General features: G+C 37.4%; 1 protein-coding gene across 1 annotated transcript in view; it reads right to left on the bottom strand.

Moving 5' to 3' along the window:
- LOC306864535 (fibroblast growth factor 11-like) overlaps positions 1-20,646 on the bottom strand; it is a 47,479-nt gene that overhangs the window by 8,957 nt on the left and 17,876 nt on the right. The window contains exons 2-3 of the mRNA XM_079408620.1: positions 13,396-13,506; positions 9,692-9,795 (exon numbers count right to left, since the gene is read on the bottom strand). Of these exons, the coding sequence (XP_079264746.1) occupies positions 9,692-9,795; positions 13,396-13,506 (215 nt within the window). The remainder of the gene's footprint in view (positions 1-9,691; positions 9,796-13,395; positions 13,507-20,646) is intronic.

Here is a 20,646-nt window from a genome sequence, read left to right as displayed (position 1 = left end):
ATATTTTGAAAATATATTAATATATTAATAATTATATAATTCTGGAAATGTTGGTACGTTTTTTAAATTAGAATAAAATGAAAACTAAAAGACTTTCAAATCACATGAGCCAATATTTTATTCACTATTGAACATAGAGAACATAACAAATGTTTAAATGGAGAAATTTTACACTTTTATCTACTAAATGAGCTCATTTCAAATTTGATGCCTGCTACAGGTCTCAAAAAAGTTGGCACGGGGGCAACAAAGGGCTGAAAAAGCAAGAAATTTTGAAAAGATTCAGCTGGGAGAACATCTAGCAACTAATTAAGTTAATTGACATCAGGTCTGTAACATGATTAGCTATAAAAAGGGATGTCTTAGAGAGGCAGAGTCTCTCAGAAGTAAAGATGGGTAGAGGCTCTGCAATATGTGAAAGAGGGTGTAAAAAGATTGTGGAATACAATAAAAACAACGTACCTCAACGTCAAATTGCAAAAGCTTTGCAAATCTCATAATCTACAATGCATAACATCCTCAAAAGATTCAGAGAAACTGGAGAAATCGCTGTGCGTAAGGGACAAGGCCGAAGACCTTTGTTGGATGCCCGTGGTCTTAGGGCCCTCAGACGACACTGCATCACTCATCGTCATGATTCTGTCATTGACATTACTAAATGGGCCCAGGAATACTTCCGGAAACCACTGTCGGTAAACACAATCCACCGTGCCATCTGCAGATGCCAACTAAAGCTCTATCATGCAAAAAGGAAGCCATATGTGAACGTGGTCCAGAAGCACCGTAGTGTCATGTGGGCCAAGCCTCATTTAAAATAGACTGTTTCAAAGTGGAAAAGTGTTCTATGGTCAGACGAGTCCAAATTTGACATTCTTGTTGGAAATCACGGACGCCGTGTCCTCCGGGCTAAAGAGGAGGAAGACATTCCAGCGTGTCATCAGCATTCAGTTCAGCCATCATCTCTGATGGTCTGGGGGTGCATAAGTGCATATGGTATGGGCAGCTTGCATGTTTTGGAAGGCACTATGAATGCTGAAAGGTATATAAAGGTTTTAGAGCAACAATGGCTCCCCTCCAGACAACGTTTATTTCAGCAGGACAATACAAAACCACATACTGCAGCTATTAGAACAGCATTGCTTCGTAGTAGAAGAGTCCGGATGTCTGCAGTCCAGATCTTTCACCTATAGAGAACATTTGGCGCATAATTAAACGAAAAATACGTCAAAGATGACCACAAACACTTCAGCAGCTGGAAACCTATATCAGGCAAGAATGGGACCAAATTCCAACACCAAGTCTCCAAAAACTCATAACCTCGATGGCTAGACGTCTTCAAACTGTTTTGAAAAGAAGAGGAGATGCTACATCATATAAATACACACACATTCATGTATATATTTCAGAAAAATGTTTATGTTTATGTATTAAATATATTTATACAACCCGAATTCTGGAAATAGTGGGATGTTTTTAAAATTTTATTCAAATGAAAACTAAAAGACTTTCAAATTACATGAGCCAATATTTTATTCACAATAGAACATAGATAACATAACAAATGCTTAAACTGTGAAATTCTACAATTTTATGCACAAAATGAGCTCATTTCAAACTTGATGCCTGCTACAGGTCTCAAAAAAGTTGGCACGGGGGCATGTTTACATGATAAATACATGATAAATATACACAATACACATATATTAAGAAAACAAAAACTTTTATTTTGGATGCGATTAATAGCGTTAATATCGTTTGACAGCACTAGAAAATATTTTGAGCTGGTATTAATAACAGATCGTATTTTAAGCATTGAACCAAAAACCCATTGAAAAAAACCCTTTGACTTTGGGATGAGGGTACCAGAAGTGCTAAAATGCTAACTTGTTTCCTTGCTTTGGCCTACAAAAATATGTCGTCCTTGCAATACTCCATAGAGAAAGATTCTGTAGTAATGGTATCCACTAGCAGGGGCTAACTGGACCATGCTAACAATGCTAAACCCTCACTCTTTGGTTTCCACTGATGCTATCTGACCGAAAGTGACCCCAATGGTCCCATAATCTCTGTCTGTATATGTTATTTGGGGCCAGTCTTGCCCGTGATCATATCTAAACATAAAGCTCCTTAATGGGGCTTAAGTTTCATGAGCGAGAGCTCGTGTATGTGTTTGTTTGCGGCCCAGTATGTTTATGCTTCAGTTAATCCTTGTGCTTGAGTGCATACGTAAATGTGTACACGTGTATACGTACATGTGTGGGAAGACACATTCACTGATGTAAGTTTTTATGTTCAGCAGATGTTCAGTGATATACAACGTTACATAAGTCTATAAAGCATGCAGAGCTGCATTAGGAAACATCAATGGATGGATGAACGAATGCAGGCGAGGTCATAATCCATTTATGTTCTGCCTATGGTGACGTTTACAGATGGTCGTGCAGCTGGTTAGGGTGGGTGGGGCTATTCCAGATCGCTGATGGCATTTATCTTTGTTTTGAGTGACGAATGGGGTCCCTGTCAATAAGATTCATGTTATGGGATGTTAGATGGCATCTCCTGTTTTAATGAATGATCTGGAACAGGGCTGACAGCGAGGAAGTATTACTAATAAGCATGTAGCAGGGTAATGGGATCTCATTTTTATTTGTTGTAAAGTGTGAATCTAACACACGTACATTTACAATATCAAGGTGCTGACAGCATCTAAACTGTCAACTTTAGAAATGTACAAATGTTTGCTCAAATCTTTTGAGGTTCAAATATTAATCGAGTTGGTTGTTTAAATTGTATTTACAATAAATGAGATTAAATATTTAACACAATCATATTGATTTGTTAAGCCATTTACCTAATTTGACTTGATGTTTTTCATTCTGCTGTGTGTGTGAAGATTGATTAGAATGTTGTGAAAGCACTAACACATGAATCTGTAACGAGTGAAACACAGAATAGCATACTATTCTTACATTTTCTTGAAGTTTTAGAGAAACTCTGTCCCTTTTTAAGCACTGCTCTCATTGTCTTCTGTCTTCCGTTTGTAATTCTACAGCGTGACAGTAAGGTTGTATGAATTTATGAATGAACTGCTGAACTACTGAAGTTTACATTTACATTTACATTTATTCATTTAGCTGACGCTTTTATCCAAAGCGACTTACAATTGCTATATATGTCAGAGGTCGCACGCCTCTGGAGCAACTAGGGGTTAAGTGTCTTGCTCAGGGACACATTGGTGTCTCACAGTGGATTCGAACCCGGGTCTCTCACACCAAAGGCATGTGTCTTATCCACTGCGCCATCACCACCCCAAGTTCAAAGACAAAATTTTAAAGATTGCTGCGTGCTTGTTTCTCTGATGCATAAGGTCTATATGTGCATTTTATGTATGCGTAGATTGCTGGGATGAACTAGATTTTCCAAAATGTACGGTATAAAATCAGAGAATACAGCATGAGAAGCTGTATCCCACTGTGCAGTGCACTCAACTTGACCTTTCCATTTCCAGTGTGAGGAATATACTGTTGGTTAAATTGACTGTTAGTAATTCATTATTTGATCAGACTGGCAAGGAGTACACTATAAACATTTTTACTGAAAAAAGTATTAACAATACAAAAATATCCATTTTAATACAGACATGCAATGTAATAGGGGAAGTCGTGGCCTAATGGACTCGTAATCCAAAGGTTGCGGGTTCGAGTCTCGGGCCGGCAGGGATTGTAGGTGGGGGGAGTGAATGTACAGTTCTCTCTCCACCCTCAATACCACGAATGAGGCGCCCTTGAGCAAGGCGTCGAACCCCCAAATGCTTCCCGGGCGTCGCAGCATAAATGGCTGCCCACTACTCCGGGTGTGTGTGTGTGTTCACGGTGTGTGTGTGTTCACGGTGTGTATGTGCACTATGAATGGGTTAAATGCAGAGCACGAATTCCGAGTATGGGTCACCATACTTGGCCGTATGTCACTTCACTTTCATTTTCTTTTCACTTTAGTGTAGCCTACTACAGTTTGAAATAACTATTATTATTTAATAATAATAATCTATTATCATTTATTATTACCTATTACCTTATTACCTGTTATTTACTTTTTAAGGATGCATTAAATTGATTGAAAGTGACAATAAAGACATTAATGTTGCATCATGTTTCATAATAATTGGTAATAATAAGAAATGTCTCTTGAGCACCAAATCAGCATATCAGAATGATTTCTGAAGGATCATGTGGCACTGAAGACTAGAGTATTGAGGATGAAAATTCAAAATTCAGCTAAACTTCATTCATTTTAAGATGTATAATTACGTATTACTCTTAATAATATAAAATATGTATTTTCTTAATGATCACTAATATAATTCATGGAAAGATGGTAAAATTGAAATGTATTAAACATATACTTAATAAAAACAACAAAATATATGCCAATATTTTCTGTAAGATAAGTAAATTAGCCAATTTTGTTTAAATGAAAGATTGCAGAAATGAGTACACCCTAGATTTAATTCAGCAAATGTATAATATTCTAGTACTTAGTATGTCCTCCAGAACTTTAAGTATACTCCTCTGACCCTTCTTGGCACTGAGTGTACAAGTTCATGACACATTTTCACATCTGTCCTGTTTAACTCCTGCAGGACGACCTCCTTGAATGCTCTGGTCTTTAATGGGGAGTTTTTCTCAGCTTGTCTCTACAGAATCCCCCACAGCTGCTCAAGAGCGTTAAGATTGAGTGAAATACATGTCCACTGAAGGATTTTCACAGTTTTCTACAGTAGGTAATTCTAGTGGTTACAACAACCATGCATGTCACTTCTGCAGGCTGCGTCATACTCTGTGAGATAAAGTGTCACTCTTTTCATAGCTTTTGCTGGCTCTGAGACACTTGCATGTTATTTTTCCTGCTCTTTTTCTAGCAAAAATTCACACAGAAGTAATGGATATAACTGATACGACACATTCCCTGCTTTTAATGTCTGAAGAATTAATGCAACAGGACACAGCTGATCACTTAGAAAGACCTGTGAGGCAACTGTTCCAATACTTATGCACACATCAGATAGAGGGATGAAACTCTAAAAGTGCTGATCTTCTTATTTGGTAAAACATCTATGTGTTGAATCGTCCAATAATAAAATGTGACATTCTGTAATTTTGTCTCATATTCATCTTTTAATCATATTTGTAAATGTCTTGACTCCACAGCCAACAGAGCAATTTTGTCTTTACTGTTCCGATACTTTTGGAGGGCGCTATATATATATATTTGTCTTTCTACTGAGCAATTTGCACTTTTTGGCCTCCAAATACAGTATTTAAAAAAATAATAATATTCTTCTACCCTTATGTGTGTGAGCTCCTCTTCTTGTTGAACTTCACTAAATTTAATCTACATGATATTTTACACATTAGCGTCTATCAACAAGTTTAAAAATATGAAGGAATACTAATAAGATTACCTTGGGCAAAGACAGAGATGCCACAATATTCTCAGCAGAAGGGTACTAGGGTTCATAAGGGGGCTTATGGGAAATGGAGGCAGCTTAAAATGCCGCAGAGGGTTTATGGGGATGAACAGCTACAATCTGCAGTTCATTACCTGCAAGGGGAAAAGAGAAGATTACTGAATCACTTACACTTCTGTTTCTCTCTCACTCTCTCCCCCCGTCCCTCGTCGGCTTGTGAGGGAATGCTGGAAATAAGGTGTGTTTGGAAGCAATTGCATGTTTTAGTTTGGATTCATATCAGTAATTCTCTGGCTTTTCATTTGCCATTAGAAACAACGTGTCTCTTTGAGTCTGCAGTGTGATGGGTGTGATTGCATCTCAGTGATTTTACCATCTGTGGAGGAGAGAGACTATAGAAACCATTTATCAAACCTGAGATAAAGGCACCACAACACACATTATACACATCTTGTCTGAGGTCACACAATCCCACACACCCACACATGCACCTATTGTGCACAGACAATGCTATTATACCGCAAGTTATCTGGTGAAAACTTTGTTTGGAGCGAGGAGGTTTAAATCAAAGCCTGTGTCGCCTGAATAATGGCTGATCATGGCAACAGGCCCGCAACTATTTCTGTCAAGAACCTTACAACTGTGTCAGCACCTCCCACTCCCCATATCTTTCTCGTGCTCTCTTTCTCACCCTCTCTTGTTCAGCCCAGGAGGGTTTTTCCAGAGCATACTGTCTATAAAATGGGTCAGGACGGGACCGGGCTCTATTTTTAGCTAGAAACCATTTTCTTAACTTCACAACAGGTATCTCACAGATCTCGATGCCCACACAACCCCATCTACTGTAGACCAATAGCGTGGAGGTTCCCTCAGCAATCCATTCCCCATCGCTCTCCAGGGCTACCGCGCCAATGCGCGCTTACACACACACACACAGCTAGTGCCTGGATAATTAAACATGCAGAACAATGAAGGCTTCAGAAAAGCTTTTAGCTTACTGCTGATCTCTGTATGGTTGAAATTTGGAAATGGAATAGTTTAGCCAGAAATGTAAATTATGTCATCATGCACTCGTCCTCATGTTGTTCCAAACCATGAGACTTTCTTTTTTTGTGGAAAACAAAAGGATATGTTTCCGAACTGCTCTTCTCCATGCAAAGAAAATGGCCGTTGTTTTATACTGTAAACAAAAAATTATAAGCTCGACAGTTACCCTTTATATAAGTCGAGAAAAGAGAAGCTCAGACATTAAATATCTCCGTTTGTGTCCAGTAGAAGAAATAAAATCTAATATGTGAAATGACGATGACAGAACTTCGCATTTTCATAAAATTTTCAGGCTATTTTGTGAACCATTTGACCAATTAACAGAAAATAATCAAAGAACGATTTGTTTGCAAGCAGGTTTTGCTCAACACAAGAGAAACATTTAGCTGCTGAAATATTTTGGATTATGAATTTTAAGATTTAAGAGTTATAATGTTTCTGTTTCATTAAACAGAGCGAATTACACAAATAAATTAAAGTTAAATCTATCATATGATGTGACTTACATTAGTGGATGCAAATAACAATAATAGACAATTTTCATCAGATTTTGAAGATAAGGGCTTCCAAATGTTATTTTGTCTGTAAAGAGAATTAATAAATGATAAATAAGGTTAACATTACATTACAATTAAACATCTGTTCCTTACAGGCAACATCCGGCATTAAATACTAAATACAAAAAAGGAGAGTACTTTAAGATAGCTATGAAATGTCTAACTCTTAACGTTTTTGTTTTATAGATGTGCCATATTCAAAAGGCATATTGCCATAAATGCAAATTTTGTGGATTTTAACCTTTTAAATCATGCAGAATTGCCCCTTTCAGATCCGACAGTGCATTTTAAACCTTAATGGTCATTATAGGCTTTGCACCAAATGCTGCATGAGGACACGAGGAATGTCTGCCCAAGGGGATGTATGAAATCCATTATATGGCAGTAGAGCACAATCCCTGAGGCAGCTCGTCTAATTTACGTGGGCTTATTACAATGAGATACTTACAGAGCTTGACAATATAGTGGCATATTATGAATGACCTTCTCTTTAACTGCAGTGAGGAGAGGTGGGGAGGGGACCGGAGCATGCAGAGGAGAAAAATTCCCCGGGGAGTAAGGTGTTTCCCCATTGGCTGTGTCCTCCGAGTCTCACATATTTGTCTGTTCAGTTACACACGCTTTCTCTAAGCCAATGGTTATTATACACACACTTGCACTTGCATATATATAAACCCTATGCTTAAACAATCTTATGCACAGACTGGTGATATAACAAAATAATTTCCCTGATTTCCTGCATCCAGATGCCAGTTAAGCAGCATTGTAAGCATAGATATCATTCTCAAATTAATCTGCTTATGTAACCCCTCTGACATTGATTAAACCATCCCATCGCACACAATTTACCCAGAATTCAAAGTAATGTTCTTTGATAAGCAAAAAATAATGTTTGTTTGAGTGCCAAAGACTGAAATAGGGCACAGAGAGGACAAATTCAGATGGTTATGGTAGCAAGGAAAGGACAAAGCTGTTAAGGACGAGTCCGAATGAAAGGGAATGGTGAAAATGACAGGGACAGGACAGGACAGGACGAACAGACCAGACCAAAGACAGGGGAGGAGGGACAGTTTTAGGATAGCAGACACAGGACAGGATGCTTGCAGCGCATCATAAGCGACACAGGCTCTGAATTAAAGTCAGTTGCCTTTGAACCAAATGCCGCTCTTCACTTCTGAGAAGACAATCCCCTCATTTCTCAGTTCACAGAGAGGCAGGAGACAAAAGCTCTCTCATCCCCCATTCTAATCGGCAGCTCTGGGATGCATGCTCACACACACATATACACAGCTTAACAAACACACACTCAATATCTCTCTCTGCGAGCTGTCTCATCACGCTCTCTGTTCTCTTTATCCTGCTCTAGCCGTGACACAGTCTAAATATCTGCTCCACTTTGCCTGCTAATGCTGCTGCTTTCCACTCTACTCCACATCAAGCACAATTTGGGTAATTGGTCACACTGTATGGGCTAATCCTTTGTTATTGTTTTATTTGGGAAAGCTTGACCTTTGGGAACATTAACGGCACATGTCCAATATGGCTATAGGGTCTCTAGTACATTTAACATATGTCTCCACAACCACAAGAGATTTGTAAAAAACAAAACAAAAAAACAATAATAATAATGTGTAACTTTTTTTGATTTTCTAATTAGGTAAAAAAAAATATATATATATATTTTGTGGCAAAATACACTACCATTCAAAAGTTCTGTGTCATATATAAATATATATAAGAATTTTTTTTCAGTGAGGATGCCTTAAATTGATCAGAAATGACAGTAAAGTGATATTATCTTAATATAATTTTACAAAAGACAAAAGATTTTACATAAGAATTTTACAAAAATAATTTTACAAAATTTTACAAAATATTATTACAATTTAAATTGTAATAATATTTCACATTATTACAGTTTTTACTGTATTTTGATCAAAAACGTAGCCTTGGTAAGCATAAGAGACTTCTTTGAAACACATTTATTAAAATTTCAAAGTTTTCAACAGTTGTGTACAGAACTGCATACTAAACCATTTTATTTGTCATGGTGACATTAGAGCTCTAAAATCTAGAAAAAGTCAACAAGATAACAAAATTTAATGCGAATGGAGAGAACCTAAACAATTCTGTCGCCTTTCTGCAGAGTTTAGCTCAAACCTGTCCTAAAGACCTTGATTACTTGGTTTAGGTGTGTTTAATTAAACCCTGCAGGAAGGTGGCTCTCCGTAAACAGGACTGGATACTTCGATATAGCTAGAGAAGTTCAGCACCATGGAGAGCAACCTGCCAATTCATCACCATGGAGAGCGCCCAAGAGTGTCAACGCTAGGTCCAAAATGGTTCATTTTTTCTTATAAACAAAGCCTGTGGTTTTCAGAACCTATGACAGAGTCTGCATCATCCTAATTACGCCATCCTCTTTCACACCAGTCTGTTTGACCAAACTCTTTATTATAAGGAGAGTAATTAAACCCTCATGCATAATTATTTACCCCTCAAAAACCTGCACATCGTCAATTATCTGTGAATCATTATTGTGGAGACACATGGAGGACACCGGCATAATGATTCTAATTACGATAATCATCAATCCTTAAAAGAGCATTCAGTCACTTACGGAGGTGTAGAGGTATCCCTCGCTGTTCATGCCCAGGTAGAAGCCAGTCTTCGCTCCCTGAATTGCCACTATCCGCAGACCCACAGGAATCAAGTTGAACTGTGCTGTGGGATGAAATCAGAGAAATTCATGCACAGAGAAATAGATTAAACACTCAACGTGTGTCAGGTGTCAGAGAGAATGGAATATGCAGGTAGAAACAGTGTTTGATTGTTCTAGATGTCAATCAAACTGTCTTTTCCTTTCTAAGTGGGCGGTTCTTGGGTAGAATAAGCTGCAATAACAACCAGACTTTTTGCCTTGAGTCAAAAATCTGGCTTTGCGAGACTAGGGACAACGTGACATAGGATGAAACAGGATAACAGAGATGAAGATGAGAGCGACACAGAAGAGCGGATGTAAAACTGACAGGGATGGAAAAGATAATGGCATGAGGTGGGGGAAGGTATACAAGAGGGACTATCTGTCCTGTATACGTCTTTTGTCCTTGATAGAAAGATGGATTGTGTTTGATATGGATCATTCAAGGAACATCACACAGTTAATGCTTCTGAGAGATAGCAGAAGATAAAACCATGCAAAATAAAAGGCAATGAGAGGGAGAGAGATATTCCCACACAGGCTGAGGAACACTGGGTAAATATTTCTGCAATTAGTCTTCAGTGAGATTTCCTGCTGGACTTTGACAGATATATGACAGTATCTAATTGGTGTTGGACAGTATTGTAAAAATTTAGCACCATCAAATTCACCTCATTGGGACGTGAAGTGTTTAGGATTCACATCAGACTGCCCTGTCACAATGTTCATGGGACGTCGCAGTCATATGGTTATTTAATATGTGCGACAGTCATTTCAATAGACAAGCATGACATGTAAGCTAGTCCCTGACAACCCAAGCAGGAATGTGCTATACTTGTGCACTCTGACAACTGCCATCCCAATAAAATACTTCTCAATCTGTTTCTCATACACTCAAAAAAACTCACACAGAGCTACAAAAGGCACAAGAACTCATGACGCATCACGTGTCTGCTCTCGTTGGCATGTTTTTCTCTCTCCTTCCCTGTCTCTTCCCCTTCATGAACAGCATGTTATGGTGACTCAACATAAAATACAACATTGTACCACTGAGGCCTCAGGCTGAACCTGTACAGAATTGACTTCCAGAAATGCAATCTTTGGTTGACTCCAGAATACTCCACACTGTTAAAAATATATATCTTTATTTATTTTTTTGGTTTGCTTAAGGTATATTCACTCTGAACTTGAGTTTGTGAAGTTGTGTTGCTGTTAGTTGCTAATAGGTGTAAACTTCAGGAAAAATGACCTGACTTCCACTGTCACACTCCCATTGGTGGCCATTGTGGTGCATAATTCCTCATTTACATACAGTAAAACTCTGCTCAACTTTGTTGCATCACCAGTGGTTGCTCGTAAGCCACAAAAAGGCAATTCTAATTAAAAATGAATGAATTCCGAGCAAACATTTAATCATCTTTCCAAATCTGTAACACCTTCGTTCATCTTCGGACCACAAATTGAGATATTTCTGATGAAATCCGAGAGATTTCTGACCCTCCATAGACTGTAACGCAACTACTAACTACTATGCCCAGAAATGCACACACGTAACTGTACTCTCGAAAACCAGCATTGCAAATTGTTGAATAAAGTTATTTTTGTTTTCTTTGTGCACAAAAAGTATTCTCCAAAGTTCATAAAATTCAGGTTGAACCACTGATGTCACATGGAGTATTTTAAAAATGTCCTTACTACCTTATGGGAGCTTGAACATTGTAGTTGTGATGGAGGGTCAGAAAGCCTTCGGATTTCATCTAAAATATCTTAATTTGTGTTCCAAAGATGAACGAAGTTTCTTACAGGTTTGGAATGACATTAGGCTGACAGAATGATAGAATCTTAATTTTTGGGGAACTAACCCCATAAATGCATTTACACTGCAATAACAGAAAGCATAAGCATATCAACTGCATAAATAATACTAAAATTGTATTTTTTATTTTTTTTATTCAATATTTAAAACATATTTAATAATAATATATAAAAAATAATAATAATATAAAAATTATTTAATATTTCATATTGAAATGTGAAATAATTAAATGATGTTTTTAAAGATAAAGCCGGTAGTAGGTGATGGCAAGTCACCTTTCTTAAAGGATAAGTCCACTTCCAGAATAAAAATTTCCTGATAATTTATCCAAGATGTTCTTGTCTTTCTTTCTTCAGTCGCAAAGATTTATTTTAATTAAATTTTTTTTTTGAGGAAAATATTTTATTTATCTCCATCTAGTGAACTTCAATGGTGGCCAACGATTTCAAGGTTCAAAATGCAGTTTAAATGCAGCTTCAAAGGGCTCCACTCGATCCTAGCCGAGGAATAAGGGTCTTCTCTAGCGAAACGATCGGTCATTTTCTGAAAGAAAAAAAATATATTTATACAATTTTTAACCACAAATGCTTGGCTTGGTCCAGTTCTTCAATGCGCATGCACGTCTTCACACATTACGTAATCATGTTGAAAAAAGTCACGCGGTTAGTTCTTCGTCTTTGTACTTAGTTTAAAAACATCAAATTTTCTCCTCCAACTTTAAAATCATCCGACATCATTGTTTTACCTTTTTTTGTAAAGGGCATTTGACTTTTTGGCATGTTCGCTTTGTAAACACTGTTGCTTACGTCACACGTGACCTTTCCAATATCGCCAAATAAAGACGAGCATCGCAGAGCATGCTAGCTGAGCATTTGTGGTTAAAAATTGTGTGTGTGTGTATATATATATATATATATACCTTGAAATCGTTGGCCACCATTGAAGTTCACTAGATGGAGATAAATCCTAGCATGTTTTCCTCAAAAAAAAAAATAATATATATATTTGAGACTAAAGAAAGAAAGAAAGAAAGAAAGAAAGAAAGAAAGAAAGAAAGAAAGAAAGAAAGAAAGACATGAACATCTTGGATGACATGGGGGTGAGTAAATTATCAGGAAATTTTTATTCTGGAATGGGAATTATCCTTTAAGTAATGGGTCATTGAATGTGTTACTGAATCATTCCACTGTGTGTTGCTCACAGACACTTTGTTTTTGCAATGTGAATGGCATACTTTATAATGTCAGCTCAGGCAGTGTTAAAACAACAATTATGAAATTATCATAGATGATACTTATTGCACACCCTTATTAACAATGTACAACAACCTGTAAGAGTGAATAAGTGAATTACTTCTAGACATATAAATTAAAAAACAACATGGCCAAGAAAATGTGAACATCCTCTTCAAATGATCTGCTTTGGCTAGGTCCCTTAATTCTAGTCCAGACAAATATTAATGCTATGGCATGTGATCTTCAATCATATTGTTAAGTGTGAATCCCCATAGTGGCAGCAGTGACCATGGGCTAAGTGTTATACACCTGGCCTTAGGCCTGACATACCGGACATATGCCAACTGGGCTCTCAAATTAATTACAACAGACAGACAGAACATGTACGTGAGGAGACTCTAAGACTTGAGAAATGAACGACATGAACAACAGAAGTTCATTTTATGTCTGTCTAGCGGTCACAGGGATGGACACAAGCAGACACACCTCAATAGTTTCTACAACTGACCCAACCAGAGGTCACACTGTGCTTCTCAGCCGTGAATAACTGGTGAGAAAGAACACGCGCTTACAGAAGCAGCTGTTCTCGTCCCTTGTGCCGTCCATGGTGCCATCCGGTAGCATCTGCAGGTAGTAGCCATGCTGGCTGTGCAGACGGGTGACGATGCCTTTTAGCTTTGGCTCTACAGAGATAAAACACAATCACAGGCACACAGTGTTAGTCCAGGGAGAAAACATCACAGGTTGACCTATACAGGCGCGATTTCATTATAGCTTATGCAGAGTCTATTCATTATCAACAGCTACTTATGTTTCCCAGGTTTTGGACATTTTAAGTATGACAGGGAATTCAGTTCAAACTTCCTTATGTAAACATATATTAAAACACGGAAGAAAACTATTTATTTCCATCAAATACACTAATGTTCAAATATTTGGGGTCAGTAAGATGAAAATGAATGCTTTTTTTTTTTAAGCAAAATATGCATTTAATTGATCAAAAGTGACAGGGCACATTTATAAATGCTGTTCTTTAGAACTTTCTATTCATCAAAGAATCCTGACAAACAATGTATCATGGTTTATACAAAAATATTACACAGCAAAAACTGTTTTCAACTGATAATAATAAGAAATGTTTCTTGAGCAAATAAGAGCATATCAGCATATTGCACTGATTTCTGAAAGATAGTGTGACACTGAAAACTGGAGTAATGATGCTGAAATCTCAGCTTTGCTATGACAAGAATAAATAGCAAAAATTTTATATCACAATATTACTATTGCATTAGCAAAATATGAAATCCTTAGTTTAATAAACCCATTTATTTTTTATAGAAACTTAAAGTTAGCACAACACTTTACAACTAAAAACATTTAACAACAAGAGGTGTATAGGTTTAAAATTATACAACATAATATTCATTAATTTATTAATTTATTAATTAATTCATTCATTCATTTATTCATTCATTCATTCATTCATTCAACTCCCCCAAGGGGCAAATAGTTTTCATGCCATCCCAGGCACAACCTAAACTGTTATCTGCTAGCTGCCTCTCAATCTTCCCAGTATAACATTGCTTAGGTTAAGAAACAAAGTTAAAATTGAAATAATGAAAGCTATGGAATTCCAGAAGGTTACCCTTCTGGAATGCACGTCTCTTTTTTATTAACAAAACCTTAAGTGATTTAGTCACCCATGGCTTACTATTCGGAAACACCTTCACAGATTTTTCAGGAATAACACTGTCAACACAATAAGAGACATAACCACTGACAACGTCAGTAAGTTCATCAATATTGGTGCAGGACTCCTTAAACATTTCCCAGTCTGTACAGTCATAACACCCCTGTAGGCACATAATGGGCTCATCATTCCAGTCTATCACACGTTTAATAATTGGTTTAGTCCTTCTCAGGGCAGTCTGATATTTCGGGATGAATTGAACGCAGTTATGGTCAGCCCCGCCCAGCGGGGAAAGCTTTATATGCCCCTCTAACAGACCCATAACACCGATCCAAAATCTTGTTCTGTCTGGTCGGGCATTTAACATACTGATCAAAATCCCTCAAAGTTCTTTCCAGAGGACAGTGATTAAAATCCCTGAGGACTAGACTCAGAGCATCGGGAGATATGGACTGCAGTCTCTGAGTTTCTTGCAAAATAAATTCTGAAGCTCTATCCCCATTTGCTCTTGGATGAATATCATAACAAGATATTTGTGGAGACTCACGGGGCAAGTAGGAAAGACACAAGGACACAGACAGCAATTCAACGTCTCTAGTGCACAGTCTTTTTCTGACCAGAACATTTTCACAATATCTGGGATTCACATATAAGCAAACACCCCCCCCCCCCCCCCCCCCCCCACCTCGCGACACACCAGTCACACCAGCATCTCTATCGAGATGCACAGGCACACCAAACCCATCGATGGCCACTTCATAGTCCAAATCTCGTTCTGAGAGGCATGTTTCAGTCACTAATAAACACACATCTCTGAATTCATGTTGAAATCGTACATGAGCTTGCAAGTCATCAATTTTATTACGGAGAGATGCATTTCATAGGATGATAGAAGGTAGAGGGATGCGGGAAAGAGTCTGTTTCCTCAATCTTTGGCGTACTCCACCGCGTTTACCTCGCTTCCTTGGCTTGTAAGGCAACTCGCCAGAGGGTTTACCTTCTCCAATTGACTGTTCAGCAAAACAGCTGAAATCAGGAAAAGCAAAATCCAAAGGAGGTTCACTGACTTGAAAAGTATTCCATTGCAGGAGAAAATCTCTGCTGTACTGGATACGCGCTGGATAGGCCAAATACTCTTCATGTGGTATACTCCAAATACTCTTCACTCAAATACCCACTCTTCATCTCACTCAGAGTTTCCGCCAAATTAAACGCCGTCCACAACAGGAATAAAACTGTCCATTCCATATTACCTTACTTCCTTATAAAACCACTATAACACACACACACACACAAAAACCCATATAAAAACACGATAGAAAATAAACAAAACAAAACTCAACACACCAAACATAGACTTGTCGCCAGTCGCTGTATGCGCCCATTATAATATAATATACAAAACGTACTGCAACACTTTCTGGTAGTCAAAACTTTTTGGAACATGCATTTCATCACATTAACTATTAATACATGTGGCTACTCTGCTAGGACACCTTGAGGGAAACTGATTTCATACATCCATTAAAAATCACCCAGGGACCAGTTGGTTAAAAGTAATTGCAAAAACGACTAGGAAAAGTTAGTTATGAGAAAATTAGCTTGCAGTTGCAGCTGCAGTTTGGATTGATATTTTGTCATCGAATGTAATGAAATTCAAACATTTTTTCCCCCAAACAAAGGAACACGTAAGCATATTGATAGCTAAAAGGTAAATTTAATTAGAGTGAATTTATAACAAGAATATGTCTGAATTTCATAAATTAATTACATCTTTCATCTATGAAGATTAATTCAGTGGCTCTCAACTGGTTTTGTTTCATGGCATCAAGTGTATCATAAAAAAATTAAATATTGAATCAAATCATTATTTACTAATATTATCATAAACTACATAAGCCCTACAATGAATTAACATGACAGCTAACTAAATGTCTCAGTAGCAAAAACCAGCCTTGTTTATTCTCCATGCAAGCAAAGTTAATGCATTTCTGTATTTTTTTCTTCTTTCAGAGATAAAGGGTTGTGTCAAACAACCTGCCTATGTTAGCCTAATTTGACCAGCTTCTACCAGGTGGCAGATTAAATTCTGCCAAAATACAACAGAATTTGGTTGGATGCTCAATTTTGATGTCAACAACAAAAAACATCTCTTTTAAAAGTCTATTTATTTTGCTATTCTAATTAAACCCTTAGAGAGTAAGGGTTTTTGCACGTTTCCCTACTGTCCACAATGTCATAAGCACAGACATTTTTTGGGCCATGACCCACCAGTTGAGAACAACTGAACTAATTTAGCATCGCTATCCAGAGCACAGCTGTTTCTTCTGCACATGAAGATGCCTCAAAGACCTGAAGGGTCAGACCAGAATAGACCACCTTTCTCAGGCCTCACATATATTCCAGATAATGCATTAGTCATGAGCATTTAATATGCATAACTCACTTGACATTTAAACTTGCTCATGTAAAACTGCTTGAAGGCAGTGTTTGCTCTCTTTCTCCCTGTGACCGTTATACTTTGAATGCTTCACTGTCCATCTCATAGCATTGTATTGACATTCACCTCATCTTTATTTTAAGAGAAGCTTTGGTCACTACAGGACTTTGGCAAATAAAATGTGTTTGCTACTCTATAAAAGATTTACTCGCATTGCATGTTTATTTATGAGACTAGAGGAGAAGAACAAAAGCTGAATGTTTTATTAGCAGAGTCCCTCCGGCCTACTTTGTGTTCATTTTAGAAACAAGTGAAAGGGAAGCTAAACAGAAAGTTGCTTGTATACAGAGTAGTAGCTGTGGTAGTGACCACGCTAAGAACAGTTTCTTAGGACTAGCTGATTCGTCCCCCACAGTGAAATTCAAATGAAAGAAATCTCTCAAGGAAAAGAATCATTTAAAAACGATTATCTGGAGGGGTAGGCTGCGAAGGATATTAGTTAAAGGTTTGTATTGTAGAAATGTCAAGCCGGTGGGTTAAAAAGACAGCCAGTCTCAAATTTGCATGCTTCATCATGTCAAACTCAAAATGAACTGAGACCTGCTTTGTAATTAATGCTTAATCGGGCGATCCAATCACAATTGGATAAGAATATCCTTTCTCACCTGTACAGTGAGTGTGTGTTCTTGAGTGTGTGTGGCCTTTTATTTCTCTTTCCTGTCATGTCACCTTTAGTGGTGCAGAGGACTGTGGTGGAATCTGATGAATTTTCCCAAGACCCGGTAAAAGCTTGTATTGATTTCACCCACGCAAATCCTGATAAAAATTCCACTGACACAAAGAGGTTGCAAAGCTCAGGTTTGTGTGTGTCTGATTGTGTATGTGTTAGTTTTGCTGCTGCGGTTTTATCTCTGTTCTGAGATCAGCACGAAGCATTGGTAGGAATAGGAAATGATTCTGCTTTCAAGTACACATGGAAAGCTCCTACTTCCGAATTGAGTAGTCAGGTGTGTTGGGTGTTTTTCAACTATAGGCACTTTGGATCCTGTGCAGTACAAAATAAAACACACTTTTAACACTTTCACTGTTTTATCTGTCCACTAAAATATCCAACAGTCTATGCACATACAGAAAATATGACTTCTGTCATGCATGTCATAAACATTTCCACCAGTGTCATTTTTAGCATTTATTATGTTCCACAGCATTTCGTTTTATATTCACTTAATTGATTTGATTGCAAATAATGCACTATAAAAAAATATGATATTTACCTTAATTTTACTTCACAAATCATGTCTCAAATTTAATCTCAAGCTGCTCGTCTGAGACTGTTGTCTCACTGATAAAGTAAACTAAATCTAGAAAAATATTATGGAAAAGTTATCATGGACTTGATGCCAAAAACTGAGATTGTAATCAAAAATAAAATACATTTCACAAATTAAATATTATAATCATTACTATTTATTATTTATTTATTTATTTTAGATGATTTTCTTTCTTTTTTGTTTTAAAATGTAATTCATAATTTTTTTCTGATGGATTTTTATATTTTAAGATTAAAACTCTGGGTCAAATGTAAAACTACACAATCTATACAAAGCAACATTTGAAAAGAATCTAAAATATATGTTTCCTGGACAGTTTTAATGTGACTTTTATAAAACAAAAAGAATAAAAAATCTGTTAAAGGTCTGTGCTGAGTTTGAGTCCCAGCTTGCAGACCTTTTCCAATACCCCAACCCCCCCGCCCCCGCTCTCTCCCACTTCACTTCCTGTCTAAAATACTGTCCTATCACAATACAGGCAAAAACACCAAAAGTAAATCTTTAAAAAAAAAGGCCTGTCAGTTTTAATAAATGTAAAACCCTGGGACAAAAATTGCCTGAAGTTGAATGAACTCTCTATTATTACATATATGTTAAAAAAGTAGCCAAAACAAATAAACAATGTACAAAAGGAAAATCTCTTTTTTTCTGTTGTACAACTTGATAAGCAAAAGGGAATACACCTGCATCACATTACACAACCTATTATTTATTTATGAATGCAACCTAGAAAATAATGAACTTGTATAAAGAAAACCACAAAGGGTGAGTCATTATCTTTACATTAGCTGACTATAAGCTCTGTTATATATAACAAATATTACTAAAACACTGCAATAGAATAACTTTGCAATACCATTCGCCACAAAATATTGCAGAGCTGCTTTCCATCCTCTTTCATCTGGACATCACGACCTCGCAATTCTGAGTTTCCCATTCATTTGCCTGGTCATTTACATGACATGAAATTCATGATTACAATATTTCTTATTAATTTCCCTTGGTCTCTTACTCTTCCTCCGCCATCTCTCTTTCACTTACCCATATGGTGTAATAATACAATGCATTATCCAACCAAAAGATGGCTCTATATGATGAGATGGCTCTATATGTATTGGACAGGCATAAAGTATACACTAACAGCCTCATTTGATAGACAGCTGAAGAATGACAGGGTTAATCAAAATCTCAGCTGCCCTCCACTGGAACAGCGACACTGATGATTCACTTTGGAGTATCAACATAAAGCACCGGGTTGCGAACACCATCCCACGCTACTGTTAAACAGCGGAAACCGTGGCTATCATGGCTCTTCAACACCACATCCAAAAACCAGCATGACACAGCAAAGCGACAGAACACACACATATACACACCAACATGGTGTTTAGCAGCATTTAATGCAGCATGACATTTTGTACTAATTTAGTCCTGCGTAGGAACTCAAGTAACTGGTGGGTTGCTCTCGGTATATATTGATACTAGAGTGTTTGGATTTGCGTGGTTAGTCACCATGCCATGTTCCTGCGGCTTGAGAGTATATAGTCACATGGCGTTTACGGCTTATGATTGGCTAAACAGATATTTTAGAGCTCTATATTTATATGCATTTTGAGTTTTGAATAAAAAGAGAATGGAAAGGAATTAAACTAATGACAAAGGGAGAAAAAGAAGAGAAAGAGATTTGAAAGGTGCTATTCTGGGAACTGGCTTACAAAGAATTGTATGAGAAAGAGATCTCCCTCTGTGTAAAAATCTTAGAAAAAGAGAAAAGAAAGTGAGTGGCTGCTCTGATTTCCCCCCTGGGTGCTGTTTATCCGGTGGAGGTGAGGTGTGTGGGGGGAGTGGTAGTGTACAGTGTCCAGTTCCAGGCTGTTACAGATGGCAATTTTGTCAGAAATCACTGAGCTGCTGCCAACTCCACGGTGGAGATACAGCAAGCGGCGGCTGGTGTGCTGTGCCGAATCCTGCCTGTGAGGACCAGCCACCAGCTTTTATTCTCTCTCTCTCATTCAGACTAACATGCACTGGATAAAATACTGTTTGCCAGGATTTAGAAAAGCGACTGGAAGCTGCTACTGGAGAAATGAATGCTTGAATTCTGTTTATGTTAGATCTATTTTATCTGTCATTATTTGTCTTTTAGCTTCTCATCTCTGCACAGTTATCTTGCAGTTCCAAACCCATATGATTTTCTTGCTTTCGTTGAACAGAAATGAGAAATTTTGAAGAACTGTGGTTGCTCTTTTCCATTACAATGACGGTGTGTTGATGCTTTCAAGGATGCAAAATGACCACAAAAAATCATAACAGGGAGCCATTGCAAAGTCTTCTGAAGCTATATGATTTGTTCATGAATCAA

This window comes from Barbus barbus, assembly GCF_936440315.1.
Source record: "Barbus barbus genome assembly, chromosome: 45".
Lineage (NCBI taxonomy): Eukaryota > Metazoa > Chordata > Actinopteri > Cypriniformes > Cyprinidae > Barbus > Barbus barbus.
The sequence above is the reverse complement of the archived record's forward strand: the minus strand, read 5'-3'. Positions and strand labels throughout refer to the sequence as shown.